At 37.3% G+C, this 26848-nt stretch overlaps 2 protein-coding genes across 3 annotated transcripts; both read left to right on the top strand.

The window, feature by feature from the left end:
* Positions 1 to 12788: 12788 nt before the first annotated feature.
* Positions 12789 to 14364, top strand: LOC110943071. The gene is made up of 2 exons (XM_022184830.1): positions 12789 to 14046; positions 14114 to 14364. The coding sequence occupies exons 1-2, from the start codon at positions 12789 to 12791 to the stop codon at positions 14362 to 14364; spliced, it is 1509 nt and encodes a 502-aa protein (XP_022040522.1).
* A 2484-nt stretch (positions 14365 to 16848) lies between these two features.
* Positions 16849 to 19716, top strand: LOC110940492 (putative 12-oxophytodienoate reductase 11). Of its 2 annotated transcripts, none has more exons than XM_035990203.1 (4): positions 16849 to 16876; positions 18306 to 18449; positions 18796 to 18986; positions 19063 to 19716. In XM_035990203.1, the coding sequence occupies exon 4, from the start codon at positions 19104 to 19106 to the stop codon at positions 19572 to 19574; it is 471 nt and encodes a 156-aa protein (XP_035846096.1). In that variant the 5' UTR covers positions 16849 to 16876; positions 18306 to 18449; positions 18796 to 18986; positions 19063 to 19103; the 3' UTR covers positions 19575 to 19716. The 2 variants fall into 2 exon arrangements, with proteins under 2 accessions (XP_035846096.1, XP_022037718.1); XM_022182026.2 differs by lacking the exon at positions 16849 to 16876 and adding an exon at positions 16925 to 18044.
* Positions 19717 to 26848: the final 7132 nt, after the last annotated feature.

Below are 26848 nucleotides of genomic sequence, written 5' to 3'. Positions count from 1 at the left end.
CAATTAACAGCTGTAACAGGAAGTTTCGAGATCATCAGATTGCGACTAGAGACCATCAGTCTCGACTCGAGACCATAAGGTCTTGACTCGAGACCATAAGGTCTCGACTCGAAATCATAAGGGAGCAAAAGGTCTACAACTCGAGACCATAACGTGCTAACTCGAGACAAAGGTCTCGACTCGAGACCGTAACGTGATGACTCGAGACAAAGGTCTCGACTCGAGACCGTAACGTGATAACTCGAGACAAAGGTTGCGACTCGAGACCGTGGTTGCGACTCGAGACCATAACGTCACTAGTTCGATCCGCGCTAACGGATAGTTTGCTATTAAATAATTGGTTTTGTAATTTTTCAGTTAAATAATCAGAATCAGATAATGTAATGTTTTACAAAACCAAAATAGCTTAACTTGCATGAGCTTCTGATGTATCATTTCTGGCCAAAGCTGACTTGATACATCTACTTATCATTCAAGTATTACGAAAGCTATGTTAAGTGTGCATCATAAGCATGAATGTTTTAATATCTGGCCAAAGCTGATTTAATTCTTTCATAGATGGCATACTTAACAAGTGCATAACTAAAGTGATTGTTTCAATTTCTGGCCAAAGCTGATTTGTTACAACCACTTTGCACATATGCTTAAATGATTACACTTCTGGCCAAAGCTGTTTTGTCTTCGTTTAAGTAGAATTTTTAGTTAAGTCTATTATTTTGATGTTAGTAATAGACATTATCACAGCTTCATTATGTAAAATGGTCATTATTTTGCCTGCCTTAGTTTAACGTGCCCTTAGATCACATTAGGATTTCTTCCTTAGTATCATAACTTGCTCATCTTATTTCCACTATCAGCACCCAACTGCGGGATTCCACCTTTGACTGGTGATAACTTTGCTGCTTGGAAGGATGCTCTCATGCTTACTCTCGGATTGCTTGATTTTGATTATGCTCTAAGAGAGAAAAAGCCAGCGGACCTTACCACTCAAAGTACTGCTGCTGAGCAGTTAACTCATGAAAAGTGGACTAGGTGTAACCGCATGTCTCTCATGTTTATGAAGCAATCCATAAGCAATGCAATCAGGGGAGCTATTCCTGATTCTGAAGATGCTAAAACCTACTTGGAACATGTGGAGGCGCAGTTCAAAGGGACGTCTAAGGCGCACGCTAGTACTCTTATTCTCAAGCTGGTGACAACTAAGTATGATGGGAGGAGCGGCATTCGCGAGCACATCATGATGATGAATGACATGGCCAATAAGCTGAAGGGGCTGGAAATGGAAATCAGTGATGGTTTCCTTGTTCATTTCATCCTTTGAAGCATTTAAGATCAACTACAACACTCAGAAGGAAAAATGGACGATGAGTGAGCTGGTCGCCATGTGCGTACAGGAGGAAGAGCGCATGAGGATGGATCGCACTACTGATGTTGCCAACTTCACCACCTCCAACTCTAAGAAAAGGAAGAACAATTATCATAGGAAGGATGCTTCAAAAGTCCAAAGACCTAATCCCAACTCTAATACAAGTACACCTTCCAGCTCTAAGAACTCCTTAGGCGGTATCCGCTGCAAGTTCTGTAAAAAGACAGGACACATGCAGAAGGAATGCCCTGACTTTAAGGAGTGGCTGGCTAAGAAAGGTAACGATTATTTTATGATACTTGAGTCCTATAATTTAAGTGTTCCTGCTAATTCTTGGTGGTTTGATTCTGGTTCTATGGTTCATGTTACCAATTCTACTCAGGGATTCCTTTCAATGCGGAAGCTGGAAAGAAACCAAAGAACGCTTAAGGTTGGGGATGATCGAGAATTAGAAGTGAAGGCCATTGGAACATTACAATTAGTTATGAAAACTGGTTTATGTATTAAACTTTATGATACCTTATATGTTCCTGAGGTAACTCGGAACCTTGTATCAGGACCAAAGTTAGACATGGACGGTTTTATTGTTTCCCATGGTCATCGCAAACTCTCTATCCATTATGATTCTGTTCTTTATGGTACTGGTATTCTGGATGGAGGTCTCTATAGATTAGAACTAGATGATGGCTTTTCCAAATCTTTGTTGTCATATAACATTAATGAATCACTCACAAAGATGGAAGAGAAACGAGACTTAGAGACTTCATCCATGTTGTGGCATCAGCGTTTAGGCCACATTTCAAAAGAGCGATTAAATCGTCTCGTAAAGGATGAAGTCTTACCTCCTCTTGATTTCTCTGACTTTGGAACATGTGTCAAATGTCTTAAAGGTAAAATGACATTAGCGAATAAGAAAGGTGCCACTAGGAGTTCTAATTTATTAGAACTCATTCACACTGACATTAGTGGTCCCTACCAAATCGCTGGCATAACAGGACATACTTCATTTATCACTTTTATTGATGATTATTCTCGTTACATGTACTTGTATCTTATTAAGGAGAAATCTGAATCTCTTACAACTTTTAAAGATTATAAGGCTGAAGTTGAAAAGCAATTAGATTGTCAGATTAAAGTTGTGAGATCAGATAGAGGCGGTGAGTATTATGGAAGACATACTGATGTGGGTCAAGCTCCTGGTCCATTTTATGAGTTTTGTAAGGGCCAGGGGATTGTGAACCAATACACCATGCCTGGTACACCTCAGCAGAACGGTGTCGCTGAAAGAAGAAACCGTACCCTTATGAACATGGTGCGCAGTATGTTAGCCAACACTAACTTACCATTATTCCTCTGGACTGAAGCGTTAAAAGCAGCTGTTCATATACTCAATAGAGTTCCTTCTAAGTCTGTCCCATACTTTCATATATTGACCCTAAGACAGTTTCCTGTTTCTTTATCGGGTATCCTGAGAACTCGAAGGGTTATCGTTCCTATTGTCCTTCCCATGTCACACGTATTGTGGAAACCAAGCGTGTCGCGTTCCTGGAGGATTTCAAGGTCAGTGGGAGCAGTACCAACCCTTACGAAGAATTGCAAGAAGTACAAGACGCGGGGGGGAGAGACTCGTCGCTTACCATTACTCCGATTACTCCTCTTGTACCCAATGCAATTATTACACCTGAAGCTACTGCACCAACTCCAAATTCACCTCTACAATCAGAACCCATTATACCTCATAACGAAGGCACATCAAACGCTCAAAACCAAGACAACGCTGAACCCGATAATCCACTCAGGAGGTCATCCAGGCAAAGAAGGCCTCCTAATTGGGATGATTATGTTACCTACCTGACTGAAATGGATCCCGGAAAGCTCAATGATCCTATCTCTTACAATGAAGCCATTAGCAGTGATCAGTCTTCTGAATGGAATAAAGCAATGATTGATGAGCTTGAATCCATGAAGAAAAATGACGTTTGGGATTTGGTAGAATTACCCAACGGAGTCAAACCCGTAGGATGCAAATGGGTGTTCAAAAAAAAACTAGATCCGAATGGAAACGTTGAACGCTACAAAGCGAGACTGGTTGCAAAGGGCTACACTCAGAAAGAGGGAATTGGTTATCAAGAGACGTTTTCACCTGTCTCTCGTAAAGATTCATTAAGGATAGTCATGGCCCTAGTAGCTCATTTCGATTTGGAGTTACATCAGATGGACGTTAAAACCGCTTTCCTTAACGGAGATTTGGACGAAGATGTTTACATGAAACAACCTGAAGGCTTTAAACCTGAGGGTCAGGAGCATCTAGTCTGTAAGTTGAAGAAATCCATTTACGGGTTAAAACAAGCATCACGTCAGTGGTACCTCAAGTTTGATGAAGTCATGAAGAAGCAAGGTTTTATGAAGAATCAAGTGGATCAATGCACCTACCTCAAGATGAGTGGGAGCGACTTTACTATACTTGTCCTTTACGTAGATGATATTCTATTGGCAAGTAATAGTTTAGACATGTTGCATGACTCGAAGCGTTTACTCTCGCATAACTTCGACATGAAGGATCTCGGAGATGCTTCTTACGTCATTGGCATCGAAATTCACCGAGATAGAAACAAAGGGATCTTAGGATTGTCCCAAAGGGCTTACATAGATCGTGTCCTCACACGGTATAACATGCAACACTGCAAACCCTCCGTCGCTCCAGTAGTTAAGGGAGATGTTTTCGGTTCATTTCAGTGTCCGACAACAGAGGTTGAGAAGGAGCAAATGAGCCAGATACCTTACGCGTCAGTAGTCGGGAGCTTGATGTACGCTCAAGTCTGTACTCGTCCAGATATCACTTATATTGCTGGAATGCTAGGCCGTTATCAGACTAATCCTGGCTTAGATCATTGGAAAGCAGCTAAGAAGGTACTTCGATATCTGCAAGGGACGAAAGACTATAAACTGACTTATAGAAGAAGTGATCATTTAGAAGTGGTGGGCTATTCTGATTCTGACTTTGCCAAATGCAAAGATGACAAGAAATCCACTCCGGGCTATATCTTTATGTTAGCAGGCGGCCCTATCTCTTGAAAGAGTCATAAACAACAGTTGACCACAACTTCCACAATGATGGCAGAGTACATTGCTGTTTATAACGCAACCTGTCATGGAATGTTGCTTAGAAATCTGGTCGCTGGACTCAAAATCGTTAATTCCATTTCTAGACCATTGAAGCTTTACTGTGATAATTCAGCTGCCGTTAGTTTCTCGAACAGTAACAGTTCGACTGGAGCTGGTTTATATCTCGATACGAAATATCTATTTGTACGTGAACGTGTTGAGGAAAATAATCTTTGTATCGAGTATATTAGTACTAAGGATATGCTTGCGGATCCGATGACTAAAGGTCTCCCTCCTAAGGTTTATGAAGAACATGTTCGGAATATGGGATTTAGTAAAGACCTTATTTGAGCATATTGTACTAGCTTATGTTTTATGATTAATGAAATTTCCTCAAGCTGGAAAGAAACCAAAGAACGCTTAAGGATGGGGATGATCGAGAATTAGAAGTGAAGGCCATTGGAACATTACAATTAGTTATGAAAACTGGTTTATGTATTAAACTTTATGATACCTTATATGTTCCTGAGGTAACTCGGAACCTTGTATCAGGACCAAAGTTAGACATGGATGGTTTTATTGTTTCCCATGGTCATCGCAAACTCTCTATCCATTATGATTCTGTTCTTTATGGTACTGGTATTCTGGATGGAGGTCTCTATAGATTAGAACTAGATGATGGCTTTTCCAAATCTTTGTTGTCATATAACATTAATGAATCACTCACAAAGATGGAAGAGAAACGAGACTTAGAGACTTCATCCATGTTGTGGCATCAGCGTTTAGGCCACATTTCAAAAGAGCGATTAAATCGTCTCGTAAAGGATGAAGTCTTACCTCCTCTTGATTTCTCTGACTTTGGAACATGTGTCAAATGTCTTAAAGGTAAAATGACATTAGCGAATAAGAAAGGTGCCACTAGGAGTTCTAATTTATTAGAACTCATTCACACTGACATTAGTGGTCCCTACCAAATCGCTGGCATAACAGGACATACTTCATTTATCACTTTTATTGATGATTATTCTCGTTACATGTACTTGTATCTTATTAAGGAGAAATCTGAATCTCTTACAACTTTTAAAGATTATAAGGCTGAAGTTGAAAAGCAATTAGATCGTCAGATTAAAGTTGTGAGATCAGATAGAGGCGGTGAGTATTATGGAAGACATACTGATGTGGGTCAAGCTCCTGGTCCATTTTATGAGTTTTGTAAGGGCCAGGGGATTGTGAACCAATACACCATGCCTGGTACACCTCAGCAGAACGGTGTCGCTGAAAGAAGAAACCGTACCCTTATGAACATGGTGCGCAGTATGTTAGCCAACACTAACTTACCATTATTCCTCTGGACTGAAGCGTTAAAAGCAGCTGTTCATATACTCAATAGAGTTCCTTCTAAGTCTGTCCCATACTTTCATATATTGACCCTAAGACAGTTACCTGTTTCTTTATCGGGTATCCTGAGAACTCGAAGGGTTATCGTTTCTATTGTCCTTCCCATGTCACCCGTATTGTGGAAACCAAGCGTGCCGCGTTCCTGGAGGATTTCAAGGTCAGTGGGAGCAGTACCAACCCTTACGAAGAATTGCAAGAAGTACAAGACGCGGGGGGGAGAGACTCGTCGCTTACCATTACTCCGATTACTCCTCTTGTACCCAATGCAATTATTACACCTGAAGCTACTGCACCAACTCCAAATTTACCTCTACAATCAGAACCCATTATACCTCATGACGAAGGCACATCAAACGCTCAAAACCAAGACAACGCTGAACCCGATAATCCACTCAGGAGGTCATCCAGGCAAAGAAGGCCTCCTAATTGGGATGATTATGTTACCTACCTGACTGAAATGGATCCCGGAAAGCTCAATGATCCTATCTCTTACAATGAAGCCATTAGCAGTGATCAGTCTTCTGAATGGAATAAAGCAATGATTGATGAGCTTGAATCCATGAAGAAAAATGACGTTTGGGATTTGGTAGAATTACCCAACGGAGTCAAACCCGTAGGATGCAAATGGGTGTTCAAAACAAAACTAGATCCGAATGGGAACGTTGAACGCTACAAAGCGAGACTGGTTGCAAAGGGCTACACTCAGAAAGAGGGAATTGGTTATCAAGAGACGTTTTCACCTGTCTCTCGTAAAGATTCATTAAGGATAGTCATGGCCCTAGTAGCTCATTTCGATTTGGAGTTACATCAGATGGACGTTAAAACCGCTTTCCTTAACGGAGATTTGGACGAAGATGTTTACATGAAACAACCTGAAGGCTTTAAACCTGAGGGTCAGGAGCATCTAGTCTGTAAGTTGAAGAAATCCATTTACGGGTTAAAACAAGCATCACGTCAGTGGTACCTCAAGTTTGATGAAGTCATGAAGAAGCAAGGTTTTATGAAGAATCAAGTGGATCAATGCACCTACCTCAAGATGAGTGGGAGCGACTTTACTATACTTGTCCTTTACGTAGATGATATTCTATTGGCAAGTAATAGTTTAGACATGTTGCATGACTCGAAGCGTTTACTCTCGCATAACTTCGACATGAAGGATCTCGGAGATGCTTCTTACGTCATTGGCATCGAAATTCACCGAGATAGAAACAAAGGGATCTTAGGATTGTCCCAAAGGGCTTACATAGATCGTGTCCTCACACGGTATAACATGCAACACTGCAAACCCTCCGTCGCTCCAGTAGTTAAGGGAGATGTTTTCGGTTCATTTCAGTGTCCGACAACAGAGGTTGAGAAGGAGCAAATGAGCCAGATACCTTACGCGTCAGTAGTCGGGAGCTTGATGTACGCTCAAGTCTGTACTCGTCCAGATATCACTTATATTGCTGGAATGCTAGGCCGTTATCAGACTAATCCTGGCTTAGATCATTGGAAAGCAGCTAAGAAGGTACTTCGATATCTGCAAGGGACGAAAGACTATAAACTGACTTATAGAAGAAGTGATCATTTAGAAGTGGTGGGCAATTCTGATTCTGACTTTGCCAAATGCAAAGATGACAAGAAATCCACTCCGGGCTATATCTTTATGTTAGCAGGCGGCCCTATCTCTTGAAAGAGTCATAAACAACAGTTGACCACAACTTCCACAATGATGGCAGAGTACATTGCTGTTTATAACGCAACCTGTCATGGAATGTTGCTTAGAAATCTGGTCGCTGGACTCAAAATCGTTAATTCCATTTCTAGACCATTGAAGCTTTACTGTGATAATTCAGCTGCCGTTAGTTTCTCGAACAGTAACAGTTCGACTGGAGCTGGTTTATATCTCGATACGAAATATCTATTTGTACGTGAACGTGTTGAGGAAAATAATCTTTGTATCGAGTATATTAGTACTAAGGATATGCTTGCGGATCCGATGACTAAAGGTCTCCCTCCTAAGGTTTATGAAGAACATGTTCGGAATATGGGATTTAGTAAAGACCTTATTTGAGCATATTGTACTAGCTTATGTTTTATGATTAATGAAATTTCCTCAAGCTGGAAAGAAACCAAAGAACGCTTAAGGTTGGGGATGATCGAGAATTAGAAGTGAAGGCCATTGGAACATTACAATTAGTTATGAAAACTGGTTTATGTATTAAACTTTATGATACCTTATATGTTCCTGAGGTAACTCGGAACCTTGTATCAGGACCAAAGTTAGACATGGACGGTTTTATTGTTTCCCATGGTCATCGCAAACTCTCTATCCATTATGATTCTGTTCTTTATGGTACTGGTATTCTGGATGGAGGTCTCTATAGATTAGAACTAGATGATGGCTTTTCCAAATCTTTGTTGTCATATAACATTAATGAATCACTCACAAAGATGGAAGAGAAACGAGACTTAGAGACTTCATCCATGTTGTGGCATCAGCGTTTAGGCCACATTTCAAAAGAGCGATTAAATCGTCTCGTAAAGGATGAAGTCTTACCTCCTCTTGATTTCTCTGACTTTGGAACATGTGTCAAATGTCTTAAAGGTAAAATGACATTAGCGAATAAGAAAGGTGCCACTAGGAGTTCTAATTTATTAGAACTCATTCACACTGACATTAGTGGTCCCTACCAAATCGCTGGCATAACAGGACATACTTCATTTATCACTTTTATTGATGATTATTCTCGTTACATGTACTTGTATCTTATTAAGGAGAAATCTGAATCTCTTACAACTTTTAAAGATTATAAGGCTGAAGTTGAAAAGCAATTAGATTGTCAGATTAAAGTTGTGAGATCAGATAGAGGCGGTGAGTATTATGGAAGACATACTGATGTGGGTCAAGCTCCTGGTCCATTTTATGAGTTTTGTAAGGGCCAGGGGATTGTGAACCAATACACCATGCCTGGTACACCTCAGCAGAACGGTGTCGCTGAAAGAAGAAACCGTACCCTTATGAACATGGTGCGCAGTATGTTAGCCAACACTAACTTACCATTATTCCTCTGGACTGAAGCGTTAAAAGCAGCTGTTCATATACTCAATAGAGTTCCTTCTAAGTCTGTCCCATACTTTCATATATTGACCCTAAGACAGTTACCTGTTTCTTTATCGGGTATCCTGAGAACTCGAAGGGTTATCGTTTCTATTGTCCTTCCCATGTCACCCGTATTGTGGAAACCAAGCGTGCCGCGTTCCTGGAGGATTTCAAGGTCAGTGGGAGCAGTACCAACCCTTACGAAGAATTGCAAGAAGTACAAGACGCGGGGGGGAGAGACTCGTCGCTTACCATTACTCCGATTACTCCTCTTGTACCCAATGCAATTATTACACCTGAAGCTACTGCACCAACTCCAAATTCACCTCTACAATCAGAACCCATTATACCTCATGACGAAGGCACATCAAACGCTCAAAACCAAGACAACGCTGAACCCGATAATCCACTCAGGAGGTCATCCAGGCAAAGAAGGCCTCCTAATTGGGATGATTATGTTACCTACCTGACTGAAATGGATCCCGGAAAGCTCAATGATCCTATCTCTTACAATGAAGCCATTAGCAGTGATCAGTCTTCTGAATGGAATAAAGCAATGATTGATGAGCTTGAATCCATGAAGAAAAATGACGTTTGGGATTTGGTAGAATTACCCAACGGAGTCAAACCCGTAGGATGCAAATGGGTGTTCAAAACAAAACTAGATCCGAATGGGAACGTTGAACGCTACAAAGCGAGACTGGTTGCAAAGGGCTACACTCAGAAAGAGGGAATTGGTTATCAAGAGACGTTTTCACCTGTCTCTCGTAAAGATTCATTAAGGATAGTCATGGCCCTAGTAGCTCATTTCGATTTGGAGTTACATCAGATGGACGTTAAAACCGCTTTCCTTAACGGAGATTTGGACGAAGATGTTTACATGAAACAACCTGAAGGCTTTAAACCTGAGGGTCAGGAGCATCTAGTCTGTAAGTTGAAGAAATCCATTTACGGGTTAAAACAAGCATCACGTCAGTGGTACCTCAAGTTTGATGAAGTCATGAAGAAGCAAGGTTTTATGAAGAATCAAGTGGATCAATGCACCTACCTCAAGATGAGTGGGAGCGACTTTACTATACTTGTCCTTTACGTAGATGATATTCTATTGGCAAGTAATAGTTTAGACATGTTGCATGACTCGAAGCGTTTACTCTCGCATAACTTCGACATGAAGGATCTCGGAGATGCTTCTTACGTCATTGGCATCGAAATTCACCGAGATAGAAACAAAGGGATCTTAGGATTGTCCCAAAGGGCTTACATAGATCGTGTCCTCACACGGTATAACATGCAACACTGCAAACCCTCCGTCGCTCCAGTAGTTAAGGGAGATGTTTTCGGTTCATTTCAGTGTCCGACAACAGAGGTTGAGAAGGAGCAAATGAGCCAGATACCTTACGCGTCAGTAGTCGGGAGCTTGATGTACGCTCAAGTCTGTACTCGTCCAGATATCACTTATATTGCTGGAATGCTAGGCCGTTATCAGACTAATCCTGGCTTAGATCATTGGAAAGCAGCTAAGAAGGTACTTCGATATCTGCAAGGGACGAAAGACTATAAACTGACTTATAGAAGAAGTGATCATTTAGAAGTGGTGGGCTATTCTGATTCTGACTTTGCCAAATGCAAAGATGACAAGAAATCCACTCCGGGCTATATCTTTATGTTAGCAGGCGGCCCTATCTCTTGAAAGAGTCATAAACAACAGTTGACCACAACTTCCACAATGATGGCAGAGTACATTGCTGTTTATAACGCAACCTGTCATGGAATGTTGCTTAGAAATCTGGTCGCTGGACTCAAAATCGTTAATTCCATTTCTAGACCATTGAAGCTTTACTGTGATAATTCAGCTGCCGTTAGTTTCTCGAACAGTAACAGTTCGACTGGAGCTGGTTTATATCTCGATACGAAATATCTATTTGTACGTGAACGTGTTGAGGAAAATAATCTTTGTATTGAGTATATTAGTACTAAGGATATGCTTGCGGATCCGATGACTAAAGGTCTCCCTCCTAAGGTTTATGAAGAACATGTTCGGAATATGGGATTTAGTAAAGACCTTATTTGAGCATATTGTACTAGCTTATGTTTTATGATTAATGAAATTTCCTCAAGTTTGATTTTGTATGTCTATTAGAATATGTTCAACCGGTATAATGGCATATAGACAAATAAAAGTTACAAATCAAATAAAGGGCTTACGCGTATTTTGATCATGATGATTAGGTTTTAAATTAAGGCTATAGTATGATTAATGGGGGTCCTGAGTCGCATAATGATTCAACGGCTGTATTTTTCTGCTATAGTACTTGTTTAAGGCTAAGATGAGTGTTAACTCCTGATCAGGCTTATCTAATACTCATTTAATACTCATAGTAAATGATTACTCGGCTAAGTGGGAGAATGTAAGATTAAATATATTACGTATTAATATTTAATCTATAGCCATCATAATCATTTACATTATAGAGATCAAAATATATTAGAACCTATTATTTAATTAGTTGGTAATTGTTGATGGACCATATTACCCTTAGTAACTAATTAGGTTTCCTCCTGGGTGCTTATATAAGGAGAGTTATGTGGAGGTTTAGGGGTGACTCGGTTACACAATTACACCACCCCATTAGCCATAACATCATCACGAAACCTCCTCTCCAAAACCGATATCCCTTTTCGGTTTTCTTAGCCCCATCACCAGTTAGCATCCTAAGGAGGAACCAGATCACCTTGACAAAGATGTCGAACTCCATGTCGTCTTCTCTCACTGGATTCTCCTCTGCACTGTCTGCGGTGACAGGTATGATTTATATGTTTTTCTTTATGTATAAACAGAACTGATCCAACACACTCGAGATTGACCCGGAGATCGAGAAAACAGCAAAGAGATTAAGGAAGCAAGCAAAACAACAAAAGAAGTTAGCAAGCTCCTCATCCTCTATATCTTCACCTCCGGTCACCAACATTTGGCAAGACATACTTTTTTCAAGTGAATCTGAAACTGAAAGAGAATCACAATCCTATCAAGAAACACCCATCACTCCACCACACTCACCTACCCATACTCACCAAGAACCAAACTCACCTAAACCACAATTTCCCGCAGTTACAATGGCAAATGAACAAACCCTTAGACAGTGGGCAACTCGTGATGTCCCATAACAGCCCCTTTGCACTAACTACCCTGCCATGGAGAACTTCGAGCTAAAATCCGGACTCATTCACCTATTACCACTCTTCCGAGGCTTAGAGAATGAAGACCCACACAAGTTCCTCAAAGAGTTCCACGTTGTGTGTTCTGGTATGAAGCCACACAACGTCACTGAAGATCAAATCAAGCTAAGGGCATTCCCCTTTGCTCTTCAAGACTCAGCAAAAGAATGGCTATATTACCTACCACCAGGGTCGGTAACTACTTGGAATGCACTTGCAAAGCTATTTCTTGATAAATATTTACCAGAAGTCAAAGCTTTAATCCTACGCAAGGAGATCATCGGAATCAAGCAACTCAAAAGAGAAGCCTTGCACACTTATTGGGAAAGATTTAAAAAGTTATGTGCTCGTTGCCCACAACATGGCATAACCGATCACCAACTCCTTCAATACTTTTGTGAAGGATTAGCACCATTGGAGAGGCGTTTGATTAGTGCCTCAAGTGGAGGAGCTTTAATTGATAAGACACCAACTCAGATTAGAGCTTTGATTACCTCCATAGCTGAAGACACCAAGCACTCGGCACAGGATGATGAGTGGTACACGGATGTTCCATGAACAGTCAAGGAAGTGAGGACTCCTCACATCGAAACCCAACTCGCTGAGCTGACAAAAGCGGTCATGCAACTCACCAAGGATAAGAGTGCTGAGCCACAAACACGAGCTTCTGGAATTTGTCTACAATTTGGACACCCCACTGATATGTGTCCCACACTGCAAGAAGATGTTGAACAAGCACAAGCACTTGGAGGCTACCAGGAGCAAAATTCAAGGCAATATGAACAATATCAAGGCAATCAGAATTGGGGACCTCCTAACATGAGTTATCAGCAAAGGCCCCCACAGTATCAGCGACGCTCGCCCTTCCAAGGTAATCAACAACAACAAAGCTATCAGTCTAGACAACAACCATCCGCACAACAACAAGCGGGAAGCTCAGGAATGTCTTTAGAGGACATTGTGAAAAGTTTGGCAACCAGCACGCATACGTTCCAACAGGAGACTAAAGCTAGCATCAAGAATTTGGAACAACAAATGGCTCAACTTGCTAGCTCGGTGAGTAAATTAGAGTCTCAAGGTAAATTGCCCGCACAAACCGAGAATAACCCAAAGCACAACGTGAGTGCCATTACTTTGAGGAGTGGAAAGAGCTATGACGGTCCGAGTATGCAAAAAGAAGAGGAAATTGTTGTTGAGAAGAAGAACCAGGATAAGACGAAATTACAAGAACCGGTTAGAAGTGAAATGAACTTTACTCCGATAGCTCCATTCCCATCAAGGCTACAAAGCACAAAAAAGGAAAGGGAAGAGCAAGAAATCATGGAGACATTCAGAAAGGTAGAGGTAAATATTCCACTTCTTGATGCCATTAAACAAGTCCCACGGTATGCGAAGTTCCTCAAAGAACTTTGTACGTCAAAGAAGAAGCTTAAAGGTAATGAAACGATCAAGGTTAGTGAAAATATTTCTTCAGTGTTACAAAAGAGACTACCTCCAAAGTGCAAGGATCCAGGTGTTTTCACCGTTCCTTGTAAATTGGGGAATATCACTGTGCCTAGAGCTATGTTGGACCTTGGAGCCTCTATTAACGTCCTACCATACTCGATTTTTAAAACACTTAATGTAGGACTGTTAAAGAGGACCGGGGTAGTCATTCAATTGGCCGATCAATCCATAGTACACCCAAAAGGTGTATTAGAAGATATATTGGTTCAAGTGAATGAATTAGTCTTTCCAGCTGATTTTTATGTGCTAGACATGGAGGGTGATGAAGCCCCAAATTCAAGTTCTATATTATTAGGGAGGCCATTTTTAAAAACCGCAAGGACAAAAATCGATGTTTATAGCGGCACCCTTTCTATGGAATTTGATGGGGGAGGTAATCAATTTCAATATAGATGATGCTATGCGTTACCCAAGTGATGTCTCGTCTTTGAATTATATAGATGTAATTGAACCACTAACTAATGAATGTTTTGAGTTGTCTAACCATGATGTTCAAGCATTAGTGTCAAACAAAAACATTGACGAAGCTGCATTAAAGGAACTTCCTGAAAAGCTTAAGCTTGGGGAGGATCTAATGGATGTCACGATCCTCATGGACCCGCAGAAGAAAGCAAAGGAAAGAGCATCAAAAATGAAATCACCAAGTATTGTCCAAAAGCTTCTTCCATGTATTGAGCAAGCACCAGATTAATGAAAAAAGGTTCAAGTCTAGCCAAAGACGAGAAAGAAAGGCGCTTCGCGGGAGGCAACCCGTGATTTCGTATTGTTCTCTTTTGTTTTAATTCCATAAAAAAACAAAAAAAAATATAAAAACAAGTAAAAGAAAAAAAAAGTTTTTTTAGTCAAAAGTTTAACCCGGCCGTGTTAGATATTAAAAAAAAAGGCCCGATCATGTGAAAACTAGTTTTTAATCAGAACCTTGACACGGGCGTGTCAAAATCTCACCCGGCCGAGTGAACCTTCTGTGAATAAAGAGGGAGGATGCCAATTTTCAAGCTGAAATAATAATAATAATAACCTAATAAAAAAATTAATTAACGCTTTTATTTTGAACCTAAGCCATATCCCCATATCCAGTTCACAATTCCCCTAAACATCTCTGAACTGTTACATCACCTCCTCTATTCACCCACACGACAAACCCTCCATCTTCATCATCGCCGACCACAACCACGCCCCTCAATCCCAATCGTAGCCGGAACCCTAACACCAGCCGCTGCCCACCCCCATCCTCTTCACACATCACTGGCAACCCACCACAGTCGAACGACCGCCGGCCCTCCACGCATCACCGCCACCAGGGCTGTGCATATCACGACCACTTTGAGGTATGTTACTTGATTCGTGAGAACACCAGGCAATGCTTCGTCTCATGTATGCTCGTCAGCGTGAGATGGGTCACACCATCGTCTCTCTCCGTGATCACAGAGATCGACTTAGATGTCCGCCGCCTTTGTAGATGCCTTCCACATATTTCTCCGAGCCTCGAGGACGATGCTATATCTTAAGCTTGGGGAGATTAGAGGTAATTTTTGTGTTTTCATCTTAGCATGCATTCCTTAGTTTGTAAATAGTTGCATATAGTTGCATTTTTTCATGTTCATTGCATTTAGGGTGTATATACATGCATAAAAAAAATTCAAAAAAAAAAAAAAAGAAAAAAAAACCGTTTCTGTTCCGCTGAGAATGATTTGTGAAAAAATGAGATATGATATGATTTCTGGCATGTCAAAGCTTATGCGTGAAATGATAACTTTGGGGAAGAAAACATAGATAATTCGGGATGTGTTGATAGGCTCGGCCCTAACTTAGGAACGCCAATGTTGTATGCAATAACCTTAATTGAATATATGTGTTTAGTTTCCCATCTTGATGCTTGTGGTCAAAAATTGATCCCGAACAAAAATCGGTTGAGTTGCATATCCTCTATCACACACCATGTTCCCCATATCATGACACCTCCGTAATTTCATTGAAAAAAAATATAAAGAGGTGAAAAATTGACCTCATAGGTTATTATAGTTTAAAAAAAAAAACAAAAAAAAAGAGAAAAAAAGAAGGGGTAAAAGAGCACAATGTATGCCAAAAATTTGAAAAAAAAAAGTCGAAATAAAAAAAAAATGTTTGAGCAAATTAGGGAGAAAAGTCCCGACCCCTTGAAAAACGAAAAAAAAAATAATAACTATCGTGTCATGATTTGGATGCATGGTCGCATCAAGTGTGGTTTTGGATATCTTCAAAAAGTCGTGAGGTTGGGTAGATGTTGCCACAGGTGTTGGGCGTGGGGACGATTGAACCATGTTGGTAAATTTGTATATTATTAAGCAGAAAGCATTTGGTTGTGATTAAGCGGGTTTGAGTTTAAAGGGACACAAAATATCAACAATCGCGGTTACACGTGTAAGTATTTCCCGGGTTCGAATGAATGTAATAGGAGTTGATATTGTTAGATATGATCTCATTACAAGTTTATTTTCCGGAATAAAAGAAGTGGGTTAAAAAAAATAGTAAGCATGCATATGTGTATTATTTTTCGTGTTTACTTCTCGGTTTATTTTTGTTCTTGACTTCCTTGAGGACAAGGAAAGGTTTAAGCTTGGGGAGATTTGTTAGTTGCATTTTTAGGCATGTTTTATAGCACTATAATATTAAAATAACATCACATATCATGCATATATCATAGTCAAACATCATTATTTTGGAAAATACGTGTTTTTGCGGAACGGAATCTACTTTGGTTTGTTTTATGTCGTAGATGGGGAGCAATCGCCATAGATCACAATAGGCGTGGGAAAGCTCAAGAGATATTCATGATAAAACAAGAAGAGCAAGGCAGACGTTGATGTGATCAAATTTATGTCCAAGCTTAGTCAAAAGGAACAATGCGGTTAAAACTTAGTGGAAGGTGTCAAGTTTAAAGCTCAAGAAAATAAAGATCTAAATAGAGTCTACAAGGGAGCTCGAGACCAACAAAAATTGAAGTTATAAAAGATATGGGCTGAATTTTAGAGGCCTAGTTGGCCAGAAAGAGAAAGAAAGGAGAATTCTAATTGGGCTAAACAAGTTGGGCTACCATAGTAGTTGGCTATTTTTGGATAACGAAAGAAGAAAAATATTTGAAAAAAAAAAATATCAAAAAGCAACAACTGGGAAGAAAAAAAAAGGGATTTGGACGGCTGCTGCAACTCGAGATCGGAAAAAAGGCATTTTCTCTTTTGTGATTTTTGAGAACAATTTGTTTAGTAAGTTTCAGATGTTTTCTTTGAACTAGCCATCATGTTCGGCTAGTCTTTTATAGTTTTAACATTAGGGTTTATTTTCTTTGATTTGGTTCACAACCTTATGTGAAACGGTTATGTTAGATCCGATTATTTTAGTGGTTTGTTTATATGATTCTTGTTTATACACGGATTTGATCCGGAAAATATTAGATTGTTAATAAACCTGATCAACTTATTAATTTTTCTAATATAGTTCAATCAATTTTTAGAACCCTAATAAAGTTTTAATTTTTGACGCAAGGAACAAATAATATTTTGAGTTTGTCTATGAACCCAAAATTATTATAGAATCATACAATATAATTAGACACTCCGAACGGCGTGAGTGTTTGATTGTAACTGATACTTCTATCACGCAACCCGCACGCTAAAATCCGAACGGCGTGAGTTTAGAGTAGCGGGTTGGCTCTAATCAACGAACGGCGTTTGGTTAGACATTAGATAGAGTGGATGTCCGAACTGCGTGACGTCTAGTGTCGATACAAACTATTATTTAAAAAGGATCATTGCACCGTGACCGTTAATGATCGTAAGTCGAACCGAATCAAGAAATTGCCCTAGTGTTGAAATTAGTTTTTAACATCTGAATTTTCGTACCACTTTAATTAGCTTTTATTTTTAATCTAAAAATTAAAAATTGTTTTTTTTACATTATAGTTTAAACTTAAAACCCCCCTTTTAAAACAACCGTATCTGTGTTTAAAACGTTTTGGCATAATCCGTTAATCTGTATCCCTGTGGACACGAACTCTACTTCCACTCATACTAGTAGGTTTCTTATTATTTTATTTGCTGGATTCGACACCCAACAAAAACCAAACAGAGACTAACTATGTAATTAACTATTTTTTAACCAACTCTTTTTATTGTAATAAATATAACTAGCTAAAAGTTGAGGGTGAAAGTGGTCATATTTGACAAATTACAATAGTTATTAAATAAGCCAACTATAAGAACCAATCCCAAATAAATTTTTAAATTAAGATCAGGAACAAACATATATGACGGAAAAAGGAGAAAAACAAGTGGGTGAAATGCAATCCCCTCTTCTCAGCCCATACAAAATGGGTAAATTTAAGCTCGCTCACAGGTAGTATGTTAAGGGCAAATCCCTCCACATCCCAAACTTTTAAAATAATTATATTCAGAAATACTCCTCTCATTTTCTACAAATTCTAAATGTTTGCTTTGCTGAAAATTTGGTAAAACATATTTTTACTTGAATTTCCATGAAAGATACTTTTAGAGAAAGAGACCGACGTGTGTTTATATTGATTTTGTTGTGTACAGAAGAATGTATACCACGGTTAATGCTTTATTTTTGTTTTCTGATTTCATAAATTTTATACAGAGTTGTTTTGGCACCTCTATCAAGGGGAGGATCCTTTGGAAATATCCCACAACCACATGGCGGCATCTTCCATTATTCCCAAAGAACAACCAAAGGAGGTCTTCTGATTTCTGAAGCCACAGGTGTTTCCAACACTGCCCAATGGTAAGTAAGGGCAATACATAACTAGTTTTAAATAAATAAATAAAGAATTATGATCAGAATCACATAACTTAATTTAGTCTACCCTCTTTCTTTATCCGGTTAATTAATTATTGTTATTGTTATTGTTATTGTTATTATTATGCATTAGAAGACGCAAAGCATAATTTCCTCGGAGAGTAATTTGTAATCAAAGGATCCTATTTTTGTCTTTCATCATGGAACATACAAAAATAAGATATTACTCATCCATTCAAATATAAGCTAAGGGCACACACACAACGCGATAAGGGCCTTTATTTAGGAATATTGGCAAACCTAGAGTTAAATTGATGTTGTTGTTATTAAGGAGTAGAGAGACACCAGGCATATGGAGCCAGAATCAAGTAGAGGCATGGAAACCTATTGTGGATGCTGTTCATGAAAAAGGTGGAATCTTTTTTTGTCAACTTTGGCATGTCGGAAGGAAGCTAAAAACAGAAGAAATTCCTCTTGTTGTTGATGAATTTAGAGTTGCTGCAAGAAATTCAATTGAAGCTGGTAACCATATATATATTAATAAACCCTTGATTATCTTTAAGAAAAATGTTGTAACCAATATACATGAACTACACAGGTTTTGATGGTGTTGAGATCCATGGTGCCTATGGTTATCTAATGGACCAATTTTTGAAAGCCAAAACAAACAACCGGACAGACCAATACGGTGGCTCTCTAGAAAACCGTTGCAGACTGGCTCTAGAAATAGTAGATGCTATTGTGAAAGAGATAGGAGCAGACAAAGTTGGGATAAGACTTTCACCATTTTCAGATAACTCAAATCCAAATGCCTTAGGCCTTTACATGGCCAGATCTTTGAATGCATATAATATTCTTTATTGCCATATGATCCAACCAAGGATGAAGTATTTAGGTAAGAAAGTTGATCGCCCTCAAAGTCTTGTGCCGATGAGAAAAGCATTCAATGGCACTTTTATATCGGCTGGAGAGTATGATATGGAAAGTGGTAACAATGCTGTGGCTACAAACCAAACCGATCTTGTTGCTTATGGTCGTTTGTTTTTGGCAAATCCTGATTTGCCTAAAAGATTTGAGCTTAATGCACCACTTAACAAGTACGAGTTTTAAGAAAATGAAGATCATGGGATTCTCGGCTACTCATGGGAAATATAATATATTTGACGGGGAGTTGTATAAATATCGATCGTTTCCTAAACTAGTGTAAAACAAATTTAGATATTATATAAATATCATATATGTTGATCGGTTCTATATTGTAAAACAAATTTAGAACTCCCCCCCTCCCCCCATAATTTATAGATACACCCCTAAAATGACGGTAATTTGGTCTTTTAAACGCTATTTATTTTTTATCCCTCGTCTTATTACATATAAATCCCCGATTTTTAACAAAATTATAGATAATTGGTTACACTTTTTCCCCTCCACCTCAAACTTATTATTCTTTTACATATTCTTGATATATCTTATAAACTATAATGTTTTAAAAAAATCCAAACGTATTGTGATGACCTACTTATTTTTGTCAACGTTTCGATAGTTGTCTTGGTCAATATCGAGTGCTGATTAAAATGTACAAGTAGATGACGCTTTTGCGTACAACTGATTAAAGCGATGTCATGGAAACACATCTATACTACCTATTATCTAATTGTCACCACCACCACGATTAGCATATATAATGTAAAATTTAAGAAAGGTAATGCTAAAAATTAAGATGTACCATCTTTAATTAAAAGCCACCAGTAAACGTCTATAAAAAAGTAATGTAGGTTTAGATTTTGAAATTTGAAAAACTCAATACAACAATAAAAAGGGTAATTGTCACACCCTGATTTTCGGGTGGGCCCGGACTTGAGGTTTATACGTAACGATTGATATAGATATTCACATTTAGCACAACGGAAGTCTTGAGATTATAAAATAATATTACAAAGTACAAGTGTCTGAAAAGTTCAAATAATTATACAGACGGAAAGTGTACTAAAGATCCACAGACGGATCGAAAATAACAAAAATGAATATATAAAGACTACTAGGCCTTGCTTGGAGTCGCAAATTCCAATATGCATATACCGAGCAGCTCCAGCCTATTCCATATTTGCTAACATGTGCTTAGTCTTTTGAAAATACGTCAGCTTTCGTTGATAAATACAATTAACCGACACGTTTTGAAAATCTTTTCAAAACCATTTTATACCATTTGGTATATCATTTTCATGAATAACTTGGGACAAACTATATCTCTTGTTACCAGTATTACATGCTTGTCAATACGTATGGGGCCCGGAAGTAATCTCCGATACGTGATTAACCGACATACCACTTTTTAATAAAAATATAATAGCATTAGCATCTGTCAGGTGTATGCCTACACCCTCGTGGCCACTTGCAATTAAGTGAGTCATGGAGATCCAGGACACGGTCGCATTAACCCCCAATGTATAAATATTCAAACATAACAAATTAAAACGGGTTATTTGGATTTTGGATATCATTCGTCATTGATCCCATACCCGACCAAGCGGCTAGTGACGTATCCCAAGCCCGTATAGGGAAAATAGGTTAAGAATATTTATCTGAGCTTATCTTTACAAATCAAAGATATATTAAGCACGACCATTAATCGAAACAACTAATGCAGGCTCAATTTACTAGAGGCTCTTAGTCTGGAATGGACGGAACTATGATCCAATAAAATGTTAACGGGTCTTATTTAAGTCATAAGACTTGGACCGGTTAATTTATAATAACGGGTCTTTTTTTGTAGTACACATATAATGCACATGTGTAGTACAAGTTTTTTTTGTAATTTTTTTATATACAAAAACTAGCGAAAATTTGTAAAAAAAAATGGTATGTTTTTTAGCCTTTTTTTAGTTAGTTTTCGGATTTCACTTTAACTACTGGTTTTTAATTGAACCTTCCCCTATATATATATATATATATATATATATATATATATATATATATATATATATATATATATATAATTAATTAATAAATAAATAAACAGACCATAAGTAAACAAGAATTTATAGTAATGTTTTTTTAACTTCTTCTAAAAAACATTTCAATAGAAAGGTCTTTAGAAACGATTTTAAAAAAGAAAACATTTCTTATTTTCAAATTTTCAAACTTAATATAACTTTATTTTTTCATTTTGTAAAAGAAATATTTATTTAAATATCTTCAAAAAAAAAACATTCTTTTAAATAATCTGTTTTTTACAAAAAAAGGTTATTTTAAAAAGTCTTTTAAAATATTTTGCTATAATTATATATAAGGTTGAATTTATTTCAGAACTCTAAATATTTGCAAAACTTTCAGAACTCTTAATAAACAATATTTTTATTTATTTATTTTTATATTTAGAGAATTTTTATAATTTATTATATGTATATTTATGATTACGTACATGTTAAGAGTAATTTTATCATGCTTTTATATCTAATTTTATAATTACACATATGTAAACTAGTTTTACCATACATGTAATTTGTTGTTAGACATATATATAAGAGTAAATTACGTTTTTGGCCCCTGTAGTTATATCACTTTTACTATATTAGCCTAAAATAAGATTTTTTAACATATGTGCCCCCATGGTCTCCATAACTAACTATTTTGGCCCTCGAGTCTAACTCAACCCCAAACTCTGGTTAATTATTTGTCACATGACAGGTATATGACGGGTTTAATGGTAATTTTTCCTCCCCTTTTACTAACACCTATTAAAAACAATTTAATAACCAATTACACCACCAAGCCCAATTAAATCTTCTTCCTCCCCTCTTTCTCTTAAACCCACCACCATCGCCACCACCTTCAACACACTAACATGCAAGCGATTTTCTGTAGTGCAATAGGCATGTTAATGAACAAAATTATTTTTGTTTTGGTGATTTTTAGCAATATGGATGTTTGAAAACCATGGATATTGTATAAGAATTGGTAAACAGTCAAATTTAGTGTATTGTGTTCTTTGCATAGGTGGAGTTTCATAGCATTTTTAACGAATACCAGTTACTCTGTCCTGCCCTTGAAAGTTTCAGTAATGATGATTTGTCAAATATCTAAAAACACCTTTGCTACAAAGAAAGTTGAGGAATCTTATGAACCGTAATTGACCCTTAGCCATATTTAACGATGATGATAAATGATACGGGTGGCAATTTCTGATACGATTCGAACCAGTATTGATTTCCTTGACAGTTGACACAAGTCAGTATATGGGTTGTGCTTATATTCGGGTTCAACAATTCAACCGAGTCCCAACCCGTCGACCCAGTAACTGACACAGTGACACACTTATATTAATAGGTAAAATTTTCTGAAAAAGGAAATGCTACCATTTTTATCGGACAACGGGAGATTTGTTTTTGTATTTCTCATATAGATGACACTGGGCGTGTGTATATTCCAATGAAGTTTAGTTTCATAGTTTATTATTGTCGGTAACATATTTGCTAACGGTTGTGTTATACCGTGTCTTCTGAAGGCGCAGAGCTGCTATGTTGTTGGATTGAAGGTGGTGGTGGTGGGTTGAAGGTGGTGGCGATAGTGGTGGGTTTTAGAGAGAGGGGAGGAAGAAGATTTAATTGGGTTTTGTGGTGTAATTGGAAATTAAATTATTTTTAATAGGTGTTAGTAGAAGGGGGAAGAGAAATTACCATTATACTCATCATGTGCCAGTCATGTGACAAATAATTAACCAGAGTTTGGGATTGAGTTAGACTCGGGAGCCAAAATAGTTAGTTATAGAAACTATAGGGGCACATATGTTAAAAAATCATATTTTGGGCTAATATAGTAAAAGTGATATAACCACAGGGGCCAAAAACGTAATTTACTCTATATATAATTTGATTATTATATATGTAAACGACTATTAACATGTATGAAATCATAAAAGTACATCTAATAAATGATAAAAGTACCTTAAATAAAAAAATATCTATAAAATGATTGTTTGTTAAAAGTTCTGAAAGTTCTGCAATTAATTAGAGTTCTGAAATGATCCTTACCCATTATATATATTGTCTATCTATAAAATTATTTTAAAAAGGTTATAAAAGAGGTTGATTTAACTAGAAAAATTGATCAAAAAGGTTGTTTTCTCTATATTACGTATATTTTTTCCAGTAGTGGACAACAAATTGGCGAAAAAAAGTGATATGGTCTATATGTGTATTTGTTACATCACTGTCACATATATCCTTTCTTTGTCATGTGGTACTTTCATACGGACCATATGATATAAGTAAAACACCATCTAATATGAGTTGTATGTGTTAGAAAAAACTGCTACTGATAAGAACTTCAAAATAATCTGAAACAGAAATAAGGAAATAGTTAACGGTAACAGTGAACTGGGTGTGTGTTTGACACAATTCCCTTAAACAGATTCGCCGTCTGTTCCCAGGGTACGCCGGTTCGAAGCAGCAACAGCGCACTGCCGGACTTGAGCACTTGCCTGAAAAGAAACTGGAGAATGTCGTTGCAGAGATTGAGAGAGAAGAGAAGAAGCTGTTTGTTGGTATGTTTAAACTGACCAACTTGATCTAGTTTTATAGTCACCGAAACATAACTGAATTCTGGTCATCATTACAGACAATTAAAACCAAATAATGGTCATTAGTGCATCAGTAAACTGACAAATAATGATCATAATAACGGCAGTTTAAAACTGAAAGAATCTCGAGTGCAAAAACTGCCTAACGCGAGCCCGGGTTTTCGGAGCTGCATTCGTGTCCGCAGGAGCTGCGGGCACACACAAGTTCAACCAAATTCCAGTTCCGAAACCCATTTTTTTACACCCCCCTGCGCATGCGCGGGTAAGACTTATAGTAAAACATGTCATAAAGCTTCAAAGGCTTAGTCAAGGTTTTTCATTGTAAGTAGCCTTTCTTTTTGTTCCCACATCAATGTGGGATAAGGTGAATTACCAATTGAGACTTTCATTCACATCAAACTTCCAATAGTATGGGCATTTTAACCCTTTTATATTGCATGTGTAACCTATATTTGTCTAGTTTACGACATGTATGGGAGCTTATGTTTGGTTAACATGCAAGTGGTGCATCAATAACAATCCTCATTGAAAAACTATGGCATGTAGGTTGAAGAGTTGTAGTTTGATTGATGTAATAAGTGGATGAGTGTAAGTTTAGTTAAATAAGGTTTTTGGTGTATGTATTTAGCATTACGTTTTCTGATCTCTGTCTCTTTCTAATAAGCTTTACAAAAGTTTTCAACGGGTACCTCGATGGTTAAGTGATGTACCTTACAATAAAAGATTTAGGGTTAAAATTCTGCTTTATGGAGGTTGTAATGTAATTATCCTAAAAATCTAGGAGTTATTGTTCACAAAAATAAACTATACAAGAAATAGAAATAGTTTACTCCATTGATAATATTTACGTCAATTTTATTTTCGTTTCACATGGAGTAACTAAATTCTCTTTTGTATGACATAAATTCCACCATGATATAACTATATCATCAACAACATTATGTGTATATATGTGTAGCCGAGGAAAAACTATTGGTCGCCATTGTTGAATTATCAAAATTCTATTAAAAAGAAATCGGCGTTAAGAAAAACTACTGGTCGCCAACGCTACAAAATGCAATATGTATAATTTTATTTTGATGAATTATTATTATTATTATTTTTTTTTGTAAAGGTTTCACCCTGATAAATTTTATATCACAACAGAACCAACAAAGAAAAAGGGAGGACAAAGACGCCCACCAATTCATATGTCCGACATTCCCGAGATATGCATGTTAGTCAAAATTAACTATAGCACCAACTCAAATTTCTTTAACTAAATCAACAATATATTCTCAAATGGTTTGTTGATTTAGAATAGTATGTTAGTCAAAATTTTGTTGCTCGTCACTTATTTCCCTAGACTAGGCTAGCCAACTTTCCTAGCCTTTTTTTACTTTAACTTTAGCACCAACTCAAATTTCTTTAACAACTTCTCTAGCCTCTTTTTTTTTTCTTTAACTATAGCACCAACTCAAATTTCTTTAACTAAATCAACAATATATCCTCAAATGGTTTGTTGGTTTACACACAAAATATTACATACCCTTAACAAAATTAAAAGGAAAATGTAAGAATAGAATGATTCATTTTACAACTGGGGAACACTAAAAAGTGGAGAATTGAGAAATCATGTGTTTAACATTTTACAAATTCAACCTAACATGTTAAAAATTATTATATTTTTTTTAATTTTTTCGGAACTTTTACATATAGATACATGTAGAAGTCTTTTTAATAAAAAAAAATAAAAAATTAAAAAACAGTAAAAAAAATAATTTTTTACAAAAATATTTTTTTATTGGAATAACTTCTATACATCTTTAAATACATAAGATTCGAAAAAATTTTAAAAAAACAATTTTTAGCATTTCAAATTGAATTTTTAAGATATATTTAAATGTTAACATATTGTTCCCGAGTTCTATTTTTTTAGTGTTCTCCATAAATCTCACACTATTGTTGTTGTTGTTGTTGTTGTTGGTGGTGGTGGTGGTGGTGGTGGTGTTGGTGTTGTTGTTGTATCTAATTTGACAATGTCGATGGATTTTCCACCCGCTCCCTGTCACTTTTGCAAATTCTAACTTTATTCCCTAGACAATCTTCCATGCACTTTTGCCACCTACCAAGTCTACCCAATCCCTAAACTTTCACATAATGCCTAAACCACCTACCAAGTCTAACCCTTAATCTTTCAAGTCTAACCCCTAAACTTTCACATAATGCCTAAACCACCTACCAAATCTAACCCTTAAACTTACACATAATGCTCAAACTTTCCCTTTTGCATTGTGTATACATTTATGATATCATTAGTTTGTTACCATTATGTTTTACACTTTTTTATAATTGTCTTTTACGCATTATGTTTTACATTTCATGTCTTACTGCACGTTTCACCTTATCGTGTGTCGCCGCAATGCATGGCGTGAAAAATAATGGTTGGCCAGTAATTTAAAAAGTGTTGGAAGTTTAAAAAGCATGAGAAACAAATACGAGGAGTCACGTGTTCTAAAGAAATGTAGGTAAATGATTCCAATAAAACCAAAAATACTTTTTTTAACGAAGACGTAACTTTATATATATAGGGTAAGATCATGAGAAAACTAAATATAAATGAGAAAATTAAAAACTAACTAAAAAAGCCTAAAAACATACCAATTTTTTTACGATTTTTTTTTACAAAAATCGATAGTTTTTATGTATAATTTAAAAAAAAAAAGTTGTACTGCACGATCAGAAAAGGCCATTCTGATGAGTCTGATGAGAAATCTGGTATTTATCATCAGAATATGGTAAACTCTGATCATCAGAATTTCTGATG

This window comes from Helianthus annuus, chromosome 5 (assembly GCF_002127325.2).
Source record: "Helianthus annuus cultivar XRQ/B chromosome 5, HanXRQr2.0-SUNRISE, whole genome shotgun sequence".
Classification (NCBI taxonomy): domain Eukaryota; kingdom Viridiplantae; phylum Streptophyta; class Magnoliopsida; order Asterales; family Asteraceae; genus Helianthus; species Helianthus annuus.
Note: the sequence above shows the minus strand (reverse complement) of the source record. Positions and strands in the feature narration are given on the sequence as shown.

What these genes read in the sequence shown, in the direction of transcription:
- LOC110943071 (XM_022184830.1), top strand. Translation starts at nt 12,789, where the DNA reads ATGCAACTCACCAAGGATAAGAGTGCTGAGCCACAAACACGAGCTTCT. An exon ending in TATGGAATTTGATGGGGGAG is followed by an intron (nt 14,047 to 14,113) that starts GTAATCAATTTC and finishes TGAATTATATAG; the next exon opens with ATGTAATTGAACCACTAACT.
- LOC110940492 (XM_022182026.2), top strand. Translation starts at nt 17,956, where the DNA reads ATGACGGAAAAAGGAGAAAAACAAGTGGGTGAAATGCAATCCCCTCTT. An exon ending in AAATTTAAGCTCGCTCACAG is followed by an intron (nt 18,045 to 18,305) that starts GTAGTATGTTAA and finishes AATTTTATACAG; the next exon opens with AGTTGTTTTGGCACCTCTAT. An exon ending in GTTTCCAACACTGCCCAATG is followed by an intron (nt 18,450 to 18,795) that starts GTAAGTAAGGGC and finishes GTTGTTATTAAG; the next exon opens with GAGTAGAGAGACACCAGGCA.